Source organism: Conger conger, chromosome 5 (assembly GCF_963514075.1).
Source record: "Conger conger chromosome 5, fConCon1.1, whole genome shotgun sequence".
Classification (NCBI taxonomy): Eukaryota; Metazoa; Chordata; class Actinopteri; order Anguilliformes; family Congridae; genus Conger; species Conger conger.
Genome location: NC_083764.1, coordinates 21,838,429 through 21,858,008, shown reverse-complemented (window position 1 = coordinate 21,858,008; position 19,580 = coordinate 21,838,429). Strand labels below are relative to the sequence as shown.

The 19,580-nt window shown below is 49.1% G+C and overlaps 1 protein-coding gene across 2 annotated transcripts in view; it reads right to left on the bottom strand.

Moving 5' to 3' along the window:
- The window catches only part of LOC133128291 (serine/threonine-protein kinase MRCK beta-like), a 49,023-nt gene that overhangs the window by 8,485 nt on the left and 20,958 nt on the right, over positions 1-19,580 (bottom strand). The window contains exons 6-31 of one of the 2 annotated variants that reach the window (XM_061241678.1): positions 19,311-19,404; positions 18,589-18,789; positions 17,612-17,860; positions 16,801-17,047; positions 16,079-16,189; positions 15,578-15,711; positions 13,647-13,889; positions 12,526-12,636; positions 11,519-11,766; positions 10,647-10,752; positions 10,359-10,483; positions 9,866-9,971; positions 9,324-9,472; positions 9,106-9,203; positions 8,452-8,534; positions 7,217-7,297; positions 6,645-6,725; positions 5,783-5,888; positions 5,500-5,636; positions 5,147-5,286; positions 4,835-4,916; positions 3,746-3,962; positions 3,137-3,199; positions 1,743-2,339; positions 1,269-1,366; positions 905-986 (exon numbers count right to left, since the gene is read on the bottom strand). In XM_061241678.1, coding sequence (XP_061097662.1) covers positions 905-986; positions 1,269-1,366; positions 1,743-2,339; positions 3,137-3,199; positions 3,746-3,962; positions 4,835-4,916; positions 5,147-5,286; positions 5,500-5,636; positions 5,783-5,888; positions 6,645-6,725; positions 7,217-7,297; positions 8,452-8,534; positions 9,106-9,203; positions 9,324-9,472; positions 9,866-9,971; positions 10,359-10,483; positions 10,647-10,752; positions 11,519-11,766; positions 12,526-12,636; positions 13,647-13,889; positions 15,578-15,711; positions 16,079-16,189; positions 16,801-17,047; positions 17,612-17,860; positions 18,589-18,789; positions 19,311-19,404 — 3,989 coding nt within the window. The remainder of the gene's footprint in view (positions 1-904; positions 987-1,268; positions 1,367-1,742; positions 2,340-3,136; positions 3,200-3,745; positions 3,963-4,834; positions 4,917-5,146; positions 5,287-5,499; positions 5,637-5,782; positions 5,889-6,644; positions 6,726-7,216; positions 7,298-8,451; positions 8,535-9,105; positions 9,204-9,323; positions 9,473-9,865; positions 9,972-10,358; positions 10,484-10,646; positions 10,753-11,518; positions 11,767-12,525; positions 12,637-13,646; positions 13,890-15,577; positions 15,712-16,078; positions 16,190-16,800; positions 17,048-17,611; positions 17,861-18,588; positions 18,790-19,310; positions 19,405-19,580) is intronic. The other variant, XM_061241679.1, reaches the window with a different exon arrangement.

Below are 19,580 nucleotides of genomic sequence, written 5' to 3'. Positions count from 1 at the left end.
AACACCTAAACATCCCCTCTCACCACTCATCTCTAACACCTAAACATCCCCTCTCAACATTCATCTCTAACACCTAAACATCCCCTCTCACAACTCACCCCTAACACCTAAACATCCCCTCTCAACATTCATCTCTAACACCTAAACATCCCCTCTCACCACTCATCTCTAACACCTAAACATCCCCCCTCACCACTCACCCCTAACACCTAAACAGCCCCTCTCACAACTCACCCCTAACACCTGAACATCCCCTCTCAACATTCATCTCTAACACCTAAACATCCCCTCTCACAACTCACCCCTAACACCTAAACATCCCCCCTCACCACTCACCCCTAACACCTAAACAGCCCCTCTCAACATTCATCTCTAACACCTAAACATCCCCTCTCAACATTCATCTCTAACAACTAAACATCCCCTCTCACAACTCACCCCTAACACCTAAACATCCCCTCTCACAACTCACCCCTAACACCTAAACATCCCCTCTCACCACTCATCTCTAACACCTAAACATCCCCTCTCAACGTTCATCTCTAACACCTAAACATCCCCTCTCACAACTCACCCCTAACACCTAAACATCCCCTCTCAACATTCATCTCTAACAACTAAACATCCCCTCTCACAACTCACCCCTAACACCTAAACATCCCCCCTCACCACTCACCACTAACACCTAAACAGCCCCTCTCAACATTCATCTCTAACACCTAAACATCCCCTCTCAGCACTCATCTCTAACACCAAAACATCCCCTCTCACAACTCATCTAACACCTAAACATCCCCTCTCAGCACTCATCTAACACCTAAACTCAGATGAAATTGGATCATGTGGAATCAGGCTAAGTTGATGCACACAGAGAAGGGTCAGTGTCGTTGCTAGGAGACGCTACCTGAGGAGCTGTAGCTGTACACCAGACGCGGCTGCTCTGAGCCCATCAGGTTCAGGCTGCCGTCCAAATTCAGAGGCCGAATCTGAGGAGGGAGAGGGAGGGGAGTGAGAATCACAGCAGTGACCGTCACAGACACACCCATGGACATGCACGCACGGACACACACGCATGCACAGACACACAGACACAGACACAGACACAGACACAGACACAGACACAGACACACGTGCGCAGACACACATGCACGGACACACACACACACAAGGGGACACACACACACAAGGGGACACACACACAAGGGGACACACACACAAGGGGACACACACACAAGGGGACACACGCACCCTGCCACCCTTACACTTGCCTTTCTCAGAGAGAGGGTCTGTACCCAGTCCATAGTGTTGATGTTGAAGATGTCGATGCCATAGTCACTGTAGACACTTAAGAAGTTGGAGCTGGAACCTGAAAGAGGAAGAAGAGAGCTGCACTGGCAGATAGGCAGACATAATACACACCCTTTCTCAAAGACTGCACCTCCCTGCGACACTGGCCCCATCTCCCTTCCACTCAGACCCCATCTACCGTTCATCGACTCCACCTCATGAGCCCTCAAAATGTCTACTCTCTTCAGCTTCTGCTTGTGTCCATGGTCACCCCCCATCTTTATCCATCAAAGAATAGTTCTGAAAATCTCCTGCACATTCTCTCCCTCTCTCCCTCTCTCCCTCTACCGTCTAGCCTCCCCGTGACATGACCAGGGAACCCCCCCCCCCCCCCCTTCACTCCCTGCAAAACCCCCCCAAAAACACAAAAAGCAGCCTCTACGACCGGCACGTACTGCAGGCGACGGGTGTGGCGGGCCACATGAGCTCCTGGCTGCGGGACCGGCGGCCCTGCAGGTCCACGTACACGCCCAGCTGGCTGAAGCAGAGCAGGTGCTCCCCGGCGCCCACCTCCAGCACGTGCAGGGCGTCCAGCGGCTGCTGTCCCAGGAAGGCCAGCGACGGGTCGGTGGGGCTGACCAGGCTGACAGGCGACGACTCCCCCTGCAGGCTGAGCAGGGCGAAGCCCGACGGGTAGCCCACGCACACACGACCCCGCAGGAAGCCCAGCCACTGCACCACGCCCGGGGCCTGCACGTCCCACACCTTGCGGTGGTGCGGCTTGGCACTCGACACCTCGTAGCACTGCACCTGCCTCTTGACGCCGGCCAGGAGGCAGGAGGGCAAGCCGGGCCGGGGAGCCCCCACCGCCAGCGCCTGGCAGCCCTTGGTGTCGGGCAGCTTGACGTCGAAGGCCGGCTCGGCGCCGTCCAGCGCCGCCAAGGGCTGCAGGTGCACGTGGCGGGTGCGCCCGCACACCAGAGCCACCAGCTTCTCCTTGGGGACCAGCTCGATCTGCTGCACCTTCTTGGAGTCGGCCGCCCGCACGATGACTGAGAGAGAGAGAGAGAGAGAGAGAGAGAGAGGGAGGGAGAGGGGGAGAGAGGGGAGAGGGAGAGGGAGGGAGAGAAAGAGAGAGAGACATGACATTATAACCAAAGCGAGTATAAATCCACTTAGTCGCTTAGACTAAGCAGGTGACAATCCCCCCAGGAGCAATGTGGGATGAAGGGCCCAAACGGTACAGCACAGATCTTACACTTCACAATACACTTTATGTACACAATACAATCCCCATTAACATTCCCCTTCAACCAAACATACTTACTTTTTAATAATGGATAGGTTGTATAACAGACTAAAATAAGTATTTATCGTGCAAGAAGCCATGCTATGAACAGGATAACCAACCAAAGCTTCATAGGTAGATGGAAATAACCAACTTTTGGGAGGTTAAAGGAACAACACCCTGTAAAGGAGTACTCTCACAAAACTACACAGCCTACTGTGGTTTACTCCTTACTTATCAGACTAAGAGCGTCGCTGGATTAAAACTTCTGATAGCAGTGATTTACAGGATTAACAACCAAATCAGCTCGTCTGAAACTAAACCGCATGTTGCCAGTCAAATACAGACTGAAACATTCATTCATCAAAGGGTATGCATAGTAGTGCAGTAATAATAACAGAAGCCCCTGATATAATAATTACAGTGTACTTATGGGTGTAAGCTCCCATTACAGATATCTACCTCACATGCAGGGGGTGGGACGATAGCCAACAAAGTCACATCAACCAACCCAAATCTTAATTTTTAAAAGATTTCATTTTTAGAAAAGTGGAGTCTCACCATCTCGATTGACTTCAACCACGAAAAGGCCATCCTCCGTACCCAAGGCAATGCGCTCCCGGTCTAGAAAAATAGGAAACGTTAGCTAACGTTAGGCAACATTCAAACCTTTTTTTCCGTTCGCCATGATGTTAACTCAAATATTTATGTAAGAAATATTAGTTTTTATCTTAAAAATAAATCACAGGTAAGCAACGAATCAGATAGCTGGCACTGTTAGACTCAAGTTGCCTCCACTTGAATTAAAAGGCGTTGGTGGCAAACTGAACGCAATGTTCATTTAAAATGGTTTGACGGTAACCGTTTTTGCAAACAAAGTTAATCGTAAAGCTTTCAGCTTGAGAACTCAAATGTGATATCACTCATTTTGAATTAAAAACAATGTGTGCTGAATGCTACAGCATTTTATCACGTGTATGGCTGGTAAGCTTCGACTGAGCGGAAAGTGTGTAAATGAGGCCGATGAGAAGTAAGGAGGCGAAGAAAATCACGAGTAGGACGGCATTGCATTTCCGGGTCACACGGACCCCTCAGCCCACGGCAGGGTCAAAAGGTCAGGAGCGGGCTCAGTGAAGTGAAGAGGGAGCCATGGTCAGGGCGGGGCCGTACCAACGATGGCAGCGGACAGCGTGGTCTTGATGACGGGCAGGTTGCTGTCGTACGCCTCCTTCAGGGTGAGCACGGGCGAGGGCTTCTGGTTGTCCTTGGCGAACATGGACTGCAGCCCCTCCAGGATGCCCACCCACTTGCGCTTCTCCGCCTCGCTCTCCGCCAGCACCAGGAGGGACATGGTCAGCCGCGGGGAGCTCAGCAGCGACGACGTCACCTGAGGGTCAGAGGTCAGGGGTCAGAAGTGAACGGTTTTGTGAAAGGGGAATATTTGTGACAAGGAATGTGTGGTGCACTTTGCAAATTAAAAACATAAGGTGTTAAATATAAAACTGAGGTATGATAATTATTGTGTATGAACCGTTTTGAATTTCTTTAGAATATTGTTTCTATTATGTATTGTTTTTGTATAGCCTAAACCTAGTAGTGAAATGGTTGAATATGTTAATATATTATGTAAAAAGGGTAGGTGTAATAAGCTAAGGCTTCAGCCTATACCTTTTCGGTCAATACTGTTACTACTACTACTGCTACTAAAAGGTGAGGTACAGATGACTTCATCAGACAAGCGTCAGGTGCTAGTATTAGCTGTAACACTCACAGATGCTATGTAGAATGTGCAAATTATGGTAGCAACAGTTAGCAAACGTTGTGAATGGCTCAGCCTGTTACTAGTCAAAAATAAATAAATCAGGAAAGTCAATTTGGAACTTCATTAAAGACACTACTGTCAGCCTCAATGTATGGTGAATAATGAGGTGACAACTAATGCGTATTTATCCAGCTAAAAAATTCCACTTTTGCCGCTGAAGCATTTTACAACATTAGACCACAACATACGGTATCTTATCTGAGTTAGGCCCAGAGCCGCAAAGTGTAAGAAATGTCATGAAATGCTATGCTAGATATAATGACTGATCAGCCATTATATCTGCTTCTGTTGACGCATTTCCAAGAAAAGTTTATTTTTTAAAATCTGGGAGCAGCACAGGTGACTTTGTCATTTCACTCCCGTTATTCCAGCACTTTCTTTAAAAAGGCTTTACTGAAGCCCAGGACTGCATGTGATAGACAGCACTGAAGACCTACCCTGAATATACAAGGAATGTCTTTGCGATTGGCATGGATCACGTCAGAGGCCAGCACGGAGCTCACGGAAAACTCCTCATCCCTGCAAAGGGCCACAGACAAACGTAAGCATACAACACAAACAAAGGTAAGTACACAATACAGGCATTATCATGATGTGAAAATATACTGACCCATGCCTAGCAATCTTGAGAGTAAGTGAATGAGTTTTTCAGTGGATGTGTGAGTGAAGAATGAGCATGACAGAGTGAGTGTGAGAGAGTGAGTGAGTGAGTGAGTGAGTGACACAGTGAAAGAGTGAGTGAGGCTTACCTCAGGTCGATCACCTGACTGGCCACCACTCCGGGTTGAGCGGCCTTGCCCTCAGCGACATCGTACAGGAAGAGCTTACAGTCACACACCACGGCGTAGGCCCGCTGCCAGCCCTTCCTCACCCCTGAGGGCTTTGGGACCTGAGAGAGAACAGCAGGGCTGACCAACAGGCAACTCCCAACTCCCAACCCCCAACTCCCAACTCCGCTTTTCTGTAGTCACCGCTGCTCTAATGAACCCATTTGAAAGCACTTACGCACTTTAGCTCAGTAAGCTTCCCCGAATCAGAAATAAAACGGACGTAAAGTTATTAAATGTAGGATGTGAAATGGCGGCTGTAGTCACACGCTCACCCTGACAAAGCTGTGGTAGGCCGTGCCGATGCCCCTCTGCATGTCCACGCCCAGGTGCCTTTTGGCCTGCTCCGGGGGGATGGGGCACACTTGGGGGGCGCTGTCCTTACAGGACACGTGACAGCTGAATGGGCACACTGTCGGGGAGGGGGGGAGAGAGACGGCGGTTACAGTGTAAGCGCATACATGAACCACACACACAGACACACAGACACACAGACACACAGACACACACACACAGACACACAGACACACAGACACACACAGACACACACACACACACCTTCGCAGCCGTAGCCCTGGCGGAGGAGGCCCACCATCAGGGAGGAGCAGTGGCTGCACTGCGTGGGGCTGGAGAAGGTCTTCATACTCAGCTGATGGGCTTTAGGCTGGAACACAGGGGACAGACGCGCCATAGGGATGAGTGTTAGCGCCCAGAAAACAGGACGGGGTGACGTCTCCACACACACACCTTCACAGGACAGAGACTTCACCTCCCGAAAACAGAGCACAGGGAGACTTCACCTCCCGAAAACAGAGCACAGGGAGACTTCACCTCCCGAAGACAGAACAGAGACTTCACCTCCCAAAAACAGAGCACAGGGAGACTTCACCTCCCGAAGACAGAACAGAGACTTCACCTCCCGAAAACACAGGACAGGGAGACTTCACCTCCCGAAAAAACACAGGACAGAGAGACTTCACCTCCCGAAGACACAGGACAGAGAGACTTCACCTCCCGAAGACACAGGACAGAGAGACTTCACCTCCCGAAAATTGAGGACAGGGAGACTTCACCTCCCGAAAATAGAGGACAGGGAGACTTCACCTCCCGAAAACACAGGACAGGGAGACTTCAACTCCCGAAGATATGGTGACTTTACCTCCCAGAAACACAGCTGGGGGTGACTTTGCTCCCAAAAACCCAGCACAAGGAAATTTCAGCCCCTCAAAAACAGGCACAGAGAGAGACTACAGCACACCAAAGACAGCAGAGGCATACTCCCAGAGAACAGAGCACAGGCGAACTCCAGTTGCCCAAAATGCAGCAGAGGAGCATGTGTGGGAGGAGGTTTGAGTGTGGAACTCGGGGGACCTGAAGGAGACGGAGGAGGAGGAGAGGAAGGTAGAGAACAGCGGGATACCTTCAGGGAGGACTTTAGCGATGACTGGTACGCAGGGGTCGTGGCCGCAGGGGCCACAGTTGAGGGGGACCGCACTGGCTCCTGAGAGAGGCAAGGGAACGGGGGGGGGGGGGGGGGGGGGATCATCACAAAAGGGTAAAGAGGAGATCTCCAAAAATGCCTTTCCCAAAAAAAAAACAACAGCCTAAAGGCTGGTCGGTAACCACAACAATAACTATAAATATGTTGTTTTAGCTCAACTCAACAATAAAGGCAATGACAGTGACAAACGATATCACTCTCAGAGCGAAATCCATCCGAATTTACAGGGCGTCACGTCAAAAATGGCAGATGACATAGCGGAGAAGCTATTTAAAGAATGTTATCGTTCACCAGCGTGGATGCTCACATTGTTATAGCTCTACTTCTTGGTGCGAATGGGCCTTTAGTCTTCAATGTGGCTCACATTTTATGAATGTAACAGAGTTTATGGAAGGGGACAGGCAGGACAGACAAAGTCCTCATAATGGGTGGAGAGAGAAGGAGAGAGGGAGGAAAGGAGGAGAAAAGGAGATAGAGGGACAGATACTCACGTCGTGTTCAGAAGCCCTGGTTGGGCTGGACGAGATGTCGGACTTTGTAGACCTGTTATCGGACTGACTGACGGAACTTGTCTGGAGGGGACAGACAGATAGACAGACAGACAGCATTAAGGCGGAGCGGAGGGGTGCAGCTCAGTGCACCACTGACTGACCAATCCGAAAGCAGTACAGAACAGGGCCTATTATATCACTGAGAGCCAATTATAACCTCCCCTTCCAGAGGGAGCCTACCACCCAGCACACATACAATTTAAAAGTTGAGATATTCATGCAGAGATGAACAGCCTTCATTTTGAGTGTTGAAAAAGCCACCCAACAGCTAAATGACAGAAACGAACATTCATTCACTTGTGCGCTCATTTCCAAAGCCAGCCAATTAAATACCTCCATCCACTCCCTCATGATGTAATTGTCATTATTAAGATTCACTTCACATGCTTTATATAACTTGGCTATAAAAAAACATCTAGGACTGGCACACTCGAGGACACTAGTTGGACACCGAGATTATAGATTACCCAGAACATGGAAGACTTATGTTTCTTTCGGCCAAGGTTTCTAATCGCATGATGCAAGCAGGTCAAGTCGATGTGCAGGTCGTTGCAGAATTCATGAGATGGTTGTAATGAACAATTCGCTGTTGGTCAACTGTTAGCCAATACCGTGCCAGATTGGTGCTGGGGGCAGGGTTATCATTCTAATTCTGGCGTTAGGCGCCAGGACTCTTGAAAATGGCCCTCATGTTAGCCAACAAGGTAAGGCTGCACAATATATCAAATCACTTTTTAATTATATATATATATATCAATCTAATAAGAATAACCTCCTCATAAAGGTGATAGTTCATTTTCTTCACACCTGGTGAACTACTAAAGAACAGTCAGAGGCCACGTGAAACATTTCTGCAAAAAAACAAAAACATTGCCGATATCTACTGGGTGTTCACAAGACAGCAGCAAGGTCAGGATCATGCGATTCATTTTTCCCAATCGCATGGAAGCTGCACGGCCTTGCTGCTGATTGGCTGTTGTATCAGCACCCAATAGATAGAGATGTTTGTTCCAGAAGCATTTCATATGGCCTCTTACGTTAGATGAGAGTTGGGATTCTTTTCTTTTTTAAATTATTATTATTTTTTTAAAAATACATCAGGTATCATTGAAAAAAGACAAAGGCCTATGCGCCCCATGGCAGTGTTATTCGTAATATGTTTAAGTTTGGCTTACCCTTACCCTGGTCAGGTCCTGGGAGAAGGGAGAGGTGCTAAAGTAATCAAACAGAGATTCCTGGAAGTTGGGAAACTTCAAACCTGCAAGTGTAAATAATACAACCAGGATTTTACTATTAAAGAACATTTTTCACAGCCCGATTGTTGACATTCTACTGGCTCTATTGCAGCCATCAGCTTCATCAATAAATCTGACAGTCTACCGTTGTGTTTTGCTAGCTCACTTTATATTGGATGACAACAGCTATCATGTTTTCACTCATTCGATTAAGCAACGATGCTCTGGTTCAGTTGTAACCAGCTAATTTATTAATTTGTATGAGAGAACCGGGCTAGCTAGCTAAATTACAGACTGTGATGACGTAGCTGACGTGAATAGCAGCCCACTTATTATTTGTATTTAGTTAAACAAGCAGAACAACAACATTTCTCATTAAAATAAATACACTATATGGGAATGATCTGCTGACGTTGATGGCTGCAGTGGAGCTGTGCCCTTGATACGAAGTTCATAGCTGCACAAAGCTTTATGTGAATTGTACCTTATCCAACCCATGTTCTATAGTTGTGACTATGACCTCTCGGAGTGCATGTATTATATGTTACAATGGATAAAGGCCTCCGCTAAATGTAATGTCACGTCACGGTTTACCTTTGCTTGACCGGGACCGGCTGTCCTCCAGCTCCTTCTTCACAGCCTCCAGCTGATCCGCCATATCACGGTTCTTGACCTCCGCCTCTTTCAGTTTACTGCGAGAGAGGGGCAGAGCATAGGTCAGGGGTCACTTCTGCTGGGCACTCGCCAGCTGTGAGGAGCCGCACGGGGCAGGACGGGGCTGTAATGGGGGAGGGGGGCAGGGCCAGACTGACCTCTCGAAGGAGATGTTGGCCCCCTTGACTTTACGGAGCTCCTCCTGCACCTGCTGTTTGGCGCGGATCTCTGCATCCAGCGCCGACTGCAGCTCCAGCCGGGCGGACATGTCCAGCTTCTGACTGCGACGCACCTTCCACAAGGGATCCTGAGAGAGAGAGGGGGATTTCTGGGTAATACGTTTGCTGTGAAGGTTGTGGTACATACTCATTGCATGTTGTATATGTGGTTTTCAAGTTTCTGGGTTTGCATATATGTATAGTATTATGTGTTGCTTTGACTGCAGTTGTCATATTGCCAAAGTGAAAATTGAGTTCCTTTAAATCTCTCGTTCATGTGATTTAAGAACAAATCTGTTCAAAGGTCCAAAGTTTCCACAATTGGGGGCAACCTTTTCCGTTTTTTTCAAAATGGCATGATTTATAAATACCGAAGCGGCTATCAGACAAATTGGGGACAGGCTCATTATAAAATGGGGACAGAGGAGACACTCTCTTGTCAGTTCCTGCGGCAGGGATCGTGGGAAATGTAGGCGACTCACCAGCGTGCGGGAGGCCAGGTTGGAGCTGCGTAGCGTGTCCAGCTCGTCCGTCATCTTGGTGGCCAGGGCCTGCAGGTAGCCGCGGGCGTCCTTCTCATCACTCACCCTGTGGGGCAAGGAGGATTATGGGTAGGGAGAGTTGAAGATTATGGTGTAGGAAGCATCCTTTGCCTTTTAGCTCCCCAACATAACCACATAATGAATGAATCCACACAAATACCCCAGTTTAAAATGACACACACACATGAATATCACATTTAAAAATGATTCCACATGTAAATTCCCCATTTAAAAATGAAACTGTACTTAAATACGCCAGATTAAAATGGCTCCCCATAGAAATTCTGCATTTTTAAAAGACTCCACATGACCAATTTCAAATTAACTTGACATATAAAAACACCATTTTAAAATGACTCCACGTGTAAAGGCCCCATTTTAAATGACGATAAATGCCCCAGTTTAAAATGGCTGTTTATATGAATGCTCTCACCACTGGATGATCTCGGCGATCTGAGCTTCCCAGTGCGCCACGCTCTCTTTCTTAGAGGCCAGGTCCTGCATCTCCTCCTCCAGCTGCTGGTTCTGTGACGTCAGCTTTTCGTTGAACGAGCTCAGCTGGAAGGGCAAAGCAGGAAACGTCAGCCAATGTCCGTCCACTGCTGTCGGTCAAGCCACCGGCAGGACAGGAAGTGCCGCCGTAAAGTCATCGTGACATCAGCTAAACGGCTCCCCTCCTGCCCGCCAACACGCCCACCCGGGACCCTGAACGGGAGCTTACCCTGTCAGTCTCGCTGGTCAGTCTGCGGTTGTCCTCGGTCAGAATGTCCCGTTCACGGTCGTATTTCTTCTTTAGAGTGACCAGGGCCTCGTCCATTTCACTTTGCCTGCAGGGTGGGACAATGAGCTCTCATCTAGAGTAACCACCTCTCCCACCCAGAGTACCCAGCTATCTCTCTCTCTCACCCAGAGTACTCCAGTGGTACTTTCACACTGTGGTTAGTTGTGGGTGTGGGTGTGGCTGTGACTGAGGCCATGAGCAGGGTGTGGTTGTCGGAGTGGCTGTGTGTGGGGACAGGTGTGGCTGTGTGTGGGACACAGGGGTGGGCTGCGGGCAGGGTTGTGACTGTGGCTGCGGGCAGGGTTGTGACTGTGGCTGCGGGCAGGGTTGTGACTGTGGCTGCGGGCAGGGTTGTGACTGTGGCTGCGGGCAGGGTTGTGACTGTGGCTGTGGGCAGGGTTGTGACTGTGGCTGCGGGCAGGGTTGTGACTGTGGCTGTGGGCAGGGTTGTGACTGTGGCTGTGGGCAGGGTTGTGACTGTGGCTATGGTCAGGGTTGTGACTGTGGCTGCGGGCAGGGTTGTGACTGTGGGCAGGGTTGTGACTGTGGCTGCGGGCAGGGTTGTGACTGTGGCTGTGGGCAGGGTTGTGACTGTGGCTGTGGGCAGGGTTGTGACTGTGGCTATGGGCAGGGTTGTGACTGTGGCTGCGGGCAGGGTTGTGACTGTGGCTGCGGGCAGGGTTGTGACTGTGGCTGCGGGCAGGGTTGTGACTGTGGCTGTGGGCAGGGTTGTGACTGTGGTTGCGGGCAGGGTTGTTACTGTGGCAGAGATGTGGGTGTAGCTGCGTGCAGGGACGTCGGCGTGCTCATACCTCTCCCTCTCGGTCTTCTCCAGCTTGTCCCTGAGGAGGCTCAGCTCCTTCTGGACGGAGGCGTGCTGGGCCTCGGCCTCCTGCAGCTCCTTGCGGAGGTTCTTCAGCTCACTGGAGTGGGAGGCCTCACGCCGGTGCAGCTCCTCCTCGTAGAACAGAACCTTCTTGTCCAGCTCCGACTTGGCCTTGGACAGCTCCTGCGGCGTCTCCACACCCGGGGGGGACCCCCGCCTGCTCCCCTGCTTCATCTGCAGGAGAGGGGGTCAAACACGAGGGGAGGGGGGGCCAAGAGGTGTTCAGGGTAGGAGGGGAAAGATTGGAGGAGGGCAGAATAAAGGCCTGTACACACGAGAACGAGAACGAGACTAGAAATACAATGTTTCTAAAAGTCATTTTAACTCCAGTGGTGGAGTCCACACCGCAACTATAACGACGACACTGACAAACAATATCGTTGGGATCACTTTCACAACGTTTTTTTCAAGCTGCATGAATGACAGAATCACCGACAGCTAATCAAAATACTTCCGAATTTAAAACCCGTCATGTTCAAAATGGTGGATGAGATAGGGCCACTATTTAAAGAAACGGCCTTCATTCACCAGTGTGAAAGCTCACATCGTTATCGTTTATAGTTACAGCTCCTGGTGAGAGTATAATACCGATTTAAACCTTTGAGGAGATGGTTCTTGGAACGGTTTTTAAAAATTCTTCAGAGTGTTCGAGAACCGTACTGTATTCTATTACCAGTAGCAAGCGTTACATCAGCATTTTCCAAAATGTCCAGTTAAGACAATTCTAATCACATATTTACATCTTGAAGGGTTAAGAATACAAAATTACTCATCCAGAGTGAGCAAGCGCAATCTGAATAACCTCTTTTCAAAAGGAAACACCATAGCTAGCGCACACTTTTGAGGCTGCACGGCCAGCGCACACGATCACCCCACACGCGTTGGGGGGTCAGTGAGCGCGAGGTCGGTGGATGAGTCGGCGTGACCTCTGACCTTCAGCATCTCCAGCTCGCTCTCCAGCTGTTTGGAGTAGGACTCGCCGTGTTCCCGCAGCATGCGCTCTTTCGATGCCTCCACCCGCGAGTCCTCCAGCTCCGCCTCCATCTGCAAGCCAAGGCCGAGTCAAGGTCACACGCTACCGCGCAAATCTCACACACACGCACACATACAGTACTCTCATTCACACAAACACACACACACACACACACTACTCTCTCACACACATACACACAAACTACTCTCTCACACACACAAACACACTACTCTCTACATGACCCCGTCACACGCACACTCTCTCTCTCACACACACTCTCAAACACTCTCACACACACTCTCACACACACTCTCACACACACTCTCACACACACACACCCACTCACACACATACAGTACTCTCATACACACACAAACATACACTACTCTCTCACACACGACTCGGTCACACACACACACTCACACACTCTCTCTCACACACACGCACACACACACACTCTCTCTCACACACACGCACACACACACACTCTCTCTCACACAGCACTCTCACCCACACACTCTCTCACACACACTCTCTCACACACTCTCACACACACTCTCTCACACACTCTCTCACACACACACTCTCTCACACACACACACACACACACACACACACACTCTCTCACACACAGACTCACACTCACACACTCTCTCACACACACACACACACACACACACACCCACCCACTCACACACTCTCACACACACACACACACACAAACACAAGCACACACATGACCCCGTCACACACACTCACACACACTCACACACACTCACTCACACTCACTCACACTCACTCACACTCACTCACACTCACTCACACTCACTCACACTCACTCACACTCACTCACACTCTCTCACACTCTCTCACACTCTCTCACACTCTCTCACACACTCTCACACACTCTCACACACTCTCACACACTCTCACACACTCTCACACTCTCACACTCTCTCACACACACACTCTCTCACACACACACTCTCTCACACACACACTCTCTCACACACACACTCTCTCACACACACACTCTCTCACACACACTCACACACACTCACACACACTCACACACACACACCTCCTTGCGGGCCTTCTCGCTCTTGCGCCCGTCCTGCCGCATGGCCTCCATCTTGCGCAGGGCGGCCTCGGTCTCTTCCTCCTTGTCGCGGAGCTGGCGGGCGAGCCGCTGCTTGTGGGAGCGCAGCTCGGTGGCGCGCTCGCTCTGCTCAGACGACTCCTGCAGGGCACGCTTCCTCTGCTGCTGCGCCTCCTTCAGCTCCTGCGCCTGCAGCCGCACGCGCTCCTGCGCCTCCCACAGTTGCTACAGAGACAGGGGGCGCCCGTCAGTCACGGGAGGGATGGACAGACGGACAGGCCGAGAGACCAAAGAAAATGCAGCAACGCACAAGCTGGAACAGAGTCAAACTAGTTGAGAGGGCAAACAACAAAGAGTCCGTGTCTGTCAGTCGGGACAGTCTAACAGACTACGGAGCTGTAAGCAATCAACACAGGGACATAGGGGAAAAAAGAATGAGAGACAGAAATGAAGATGCACGTAAAAGCTAAGATTACTTGGACAAGACAGCTCAGGAAGTGAGGCCAAAATAGACAAGTGACACTAAAGCACAGAACGAACAAAAGGGACTATGCTAAAGAAGGTCACTCGTTCAGAGTCCCTGCTCAAAAAGAAGTCCAGGCACATGGTACATACGAAGCAAAGCTAGGGCTCACGGTGGCCATTTGGGACCAAAAAGCTTTGGAGATCCCATGACTTCAACATTCCACGAGTCAAACTCTAATGAGTCAACAACGTCTATCCCCCCCCTCAGCAAGCTCAGCTCAGCAGGAGAAAGGGCGAAAACACAAACCTAACCACATCCGTGACTAATTTGGTTACGGACATCTGGGTGGCCATCAATGCGCTATTCATTGTGTAATGGGCAAATGTAGTGGCGCTGACCCCGCTAACGCAAAACCTTCTCACAACATTGCTGCTATGTAGTAGTAGTAGTTATAACAATGTTGACATTCAGCATTACCTTTTTACCTTGTGGGGAGCTGTGATGTCATGACATGACACAAGACTGTAATAAAGGTTACTCATTGGTCAGAGGGAGAAAGTGGCCAAAGCAGTGATTTGATAATGCAATTAACAGGCCAGACCACATGCCGAGCTATTTTTAGCGACTCGCAAATTATTCTGAACATCGTACACGGATTTCAAAATTGCTTCCCCTTCTGGGAAAACCTTTCTACTTTCATGATAATTTGCCTTGGTCTACAGTGCATGCTACAGACATCTTATTTTGGTCTGCTGTGCATTATATTTGAAATTAGAAGGTTGTAGGTTCACGATATGCTGTTGGCACCCTTCAAAGAATACTTAACCCACATTACTAATGTTAAATTATATGTGAATTTGGGACGCAGGTAACTGCTGAACCTACGCTTGGGCCTTTGAACATTAATTAAAAAAAGAATAAAATTAAGACGACAGGTAAGGACCTATTTTGGCCAAATATATTTACTGGAAAAAAGACAATACATACAAAAACGTCCTTTTTTAAGCACCTAGGTCCTTACATTCTAGGTTTTACTTTCTTCACCAGAAGGGGGCAGCAAATAACCACTTCCTGAAGGCCCGCCCAATTCTTTTTGAAACAATGTACTGTAGGAGTTCTAATTCACAACTACATCTACAATTTGTTGATTTTTAGTAAAATCTGTAAACCGGAAAGCTATAGCAAGCTACTTAAGCCAGTTAGCCATTCCAGTGTACTGCACAATACTAAAGCAACTTGAACAGCAAAAAGCATTAGCTAGAACATTTAGCTTGGGACAGATGCATCTACTGTAGCTCAGCTAACCTGCATTTCACAGAATCCAACTAGTTAACAGGTGAATGCTCTTTACTTCAGATGAGCTTGCTTCAGATGTGCTTTGATTTAACCAGAAAGCACTCGCACGCACTGCTCAGTCCATGTTTCGACATTAACGATGACGCCACACCTTTTGGATGTCGTCTTTCTCAGACGCGAGAGCAGCGACTTGCTTGTCCAGGGCTTTCATTTTGGAGTTGGAGCTCTCGTAGCCCTGCCTCAAGGTGACGGCCTCCTCCAGCTGGTGTTCTAGCCGGTCGGAATCTGCCGGAGAAACGAGCATGAGCCAACCGGAGGAATTCCATACCAACCCAAACTCCTAGACTTGCGAGGACCTTCAACAGGCACAATCAAGCAATTGTACTCAATCACAATCAGTGACATCACAACTTTACATAGCCGTCTACCTGGCTGTAACATTTGCCGCCAACTACCAATCTTTGCACAATTTCAACTTCACCAAAATGTTTTATTCAGATGAAAAAGGTGAAAGACAGCCTTAAAAAATGACCCAACACATACAAACATTAAATTAAAAAAACATATCATGGTAGCAAAGACCTCTCCTTTGTTGTTTGGTAGCCTGTTCTAAAGGTCTGTTGGACCTGGCATGATGGGCGGGGCCTCTCACCTGCCAGTTTCTTTTTCAGACGCTCAATTTCCTCATTCAGCTTCTTCATCTCCTTGTCTCGGCCAATGGTCGCCATCCCCTTTCCCGAGCCGTTGAGAGCCTGTGTGGATTCTGGGATAGACAAAAAGTGTCAATGACAGAGAGGGGGTAGGAGAGTGAAACAGGGAAGTGCCGTTATCTGGACTGTGAGATGGTGTGACTATAGGGGGTTAGGGCTGTGTTGTCATGTTGTGAGGGTGCAAGGTAAATGACTTAGTGATGAGTGGGGGTGGCCAGAGGGTGTCACAGTGAAAGACAAGCTGAATGGGACATAGCAGCGCTAGCGTGAAACGGATCTGGCGGGGCAAATCTTTGAAGAGCGGGGAGGCCATTGAGGATGGGGACGACAAATGTGGATGCGCACCGCCGCATGAAAATTATATTGATCGATATTGGTGAATGAAAAATGTACAAGATAATTGATTTGACATACACGGCAACTAATACACGATGATGTAAGATCTGAATTCAAATTGTTTTCAAGTAAGTGGACAGAAAAAAAATCATACTAATTGTAGTATTAAAATTTTATACAGGAATGTATACTTTAAGATGTGTTCATATGGTTACGAAGAATTCACAAAATTGAGGAAAAGGTGAATCGTGAGTTCAGCTCGTTTTTAGCATTACGTCAACAAGGAGAAGCGAAATGTGAAAAGAGCCGAGCGGGCCTCTGTCCCGACCTTGCAGCTTGCGGTTGAGCTCCATCTTCTCCTGCTCCAGCCTCTGAATCCTCCTCTGGAAGGCCAGCGTTTTGGGGCCGCCATCCCCCTCCCCCTCCCCCTCCCCCTCCCCGTCCAGCTGCACCGCCCCTCCGTCCGGGTTCAGGCAGCCGCAGTCGGAGAAGGGGCTGTCCGTGGTGTAGGTAAAGCCCACAAAGGGCAGGTGCTGGCCGGAGAAGCCGGTGTGAGAGACGGGAGGGCCCAGGTCCTGTGGGGAGCGAGGGGGTGAGTCAGCCAAAACACCAACACGGCACCCGTACATACCTATGCAAACAACTTCCCCAATACACCAACACAGCACCCACACATACCTATGCAAACACCTTCCCCAATACATACCCCAATACACCAACAGGGCACCCGTACATACCTATGCAAACACCTTCCCCAAGACCTTTCAAGGCTTTATTCCCCAATATACAATAACATCATTTACATAGAAGAATTGCACTAAATATCATGTGATACTTATACCTCCAATATGAAATTACACTAGAACATGGACGCCCCAGAATGAACCCTATGCTCTACCCTACCCTATTCTGTGAACAACGTCATCTCTGATCCAGGATCAGTTTCTAACTGCATAATGCATATTAAATAAGGTTACAGGCTTAATCTTTCAACCAAAAAAATTTAAGCAATGTACCCAACTATAATGATCAAGCAAGCAAGTAGACTTAGTTTTGGCTCACACACATACACACATTGGCAGTGATTTTCTCAAATCCTTTTGGACACAAAGACTGGGGGGAGGTGGGGGGGTACGTACAGGGTTCTTCAGCATGTCGTCGTCCACGTCGAAGTTGGAGGTGTCGGTGGGGGAGCTGACCTCGGGCACGTAGGGTGCCTCTGCGCTGCGGATGCTGTCCCAGTCCAGGCCGCTGAAGAAGGGGTGGGCCTGGAACTCCCCGATGCCGTGCTGGCCCAGCCGCCGCTCCCGGCTGCACACCAGCTTCTGGATCAGGTCCCGCGCCACCTCCGACACGTCCGTGATGTGGGACGGGAACTGGAAGCGCTCCTGGGGGGGGGGGAGTTGGGATTGGGAACGCTCATTTGGACCAGTGTGCCTTCCACCTCCCCTGACTACGCAGAAGAGTAACAGGCTCGAAAACCCGCACTGTAGGCGGGGCCGTTGCATCTTAACTGTAATTTCTTCTGCAAATTCCCAACTGTATAAATGGTTTGCATGCAAATACTAAGTGTGAGAATTATATGGTTCTAACTAACATTTTTGACATAGATATGTTGTTTACAAGGCCCAAAATATATGTGAAGATTTACACAAAAATACTGTTTAAAAGTATTAGAAAAGGTAAACTAATTCCAAGGTCACAAAGTGTCTACTAAATTCATAAAAAGTCAATGTTTTCAAAACATTATGACGAGAACAGGCCATTCAGCCCAGCAATGCTTGTCTCTTTTTCCAATCACTAAAGCATACCTAATACTCAGTTCAACTACAAGCACCGTATGAACTCGGGTCTTGAAAACCCCCCCCAGAGTTTCTGCCTCCAATACAAGACCTGGTTAATCCACACAGTTCCCACTCTGTGTGGAAAAAATACAAAGGGAGACCACATGAAACAAAAGCATAAACCAGGCTTAACTGAGCACATACCGCAGCGGAGAGAAATTCAAACCGATGAGAGCTTTTACTGCTCAGCACCACCGACCTAAAACGAGCAGAACTGGACGGACCCAGGACCCAGGACCCAGGACCCAGGACCCAGGACCCAGGACCCTCACCTCGTGGTTCATGATCTTCCCGTAGGTTTCCACCAGCGACTCTGCGTAGAAGGGCGTCTCGCCGTACAGCATCTCGTAGATGCAGACCCCCAGGGACCACCAGTCACACTCCGGCCCGTACTTCCCCTTCCCGTCCTCCATGGCCTGCAGGATCTCCGGGGAGATGTAGTCCGGCGTTCCCACCGCGACCGAGGACTGCACCTGCACAGGAGGCATTGTGGGAGCTTCTATTATTGCCATTAGTCCATGAGTATTTGGAGAGTGGTGCAATTTCTTGCTTTTTTTGGTTCGATCCATATCAGGTGATCCGTGTAGGAGTTGCATCCCTTTTTATACAGTCTCCCCCCATTTCATGGGACCATAAGTAATTGGACAGTTGGCTTCCGATTAGTCAGCTGTATTCACTTATTGCCTACGGATGGCAGTATGTAATTATTTTTTAGAAACCAGGCACTTTAATTCGCCAAATTATTTCATTTGGTTTCAGCTGAATAATTGTGCTGCAGTTTTGCTCAAAAAAAAGTAACAGCACAAGCTAATGCACTGCAGCCTTCTCATGGCAAATGGCTAACGCTATAGATGGACCTTGCTAGCATCGAAGCTAACAGGGCTGAGACATACAGGGATATACAGGGATAGGGCTTTAAGCAGGCCCACAGAAGGCAGTCTTCCCTCTGGACCGAGCAGAAAAGACAGGGACTGGTAAACGAGCCACAACTCACCGTGCCGTCCTCCATCATCTTCAGACAGGAGCCAAAGTCCGCCAGGCGGATGTGGCCGTTCATGTCCAGCAGCACGTTGTCCGGTTTGATGTCTCTGAAAAACGGGACACGAAACTGAGAATGAGCAATGGAACACCTTGCTGAAAACATGTTATTCTGAAAAGAGCTCACACAGCAGTGATCTCTACAGCACAACTGAACCGCATTAGAACCAGTATGACACTGTATGAAACTGACTAGGTGTTCCTTGGAAGGAGAGGAACCAACTGT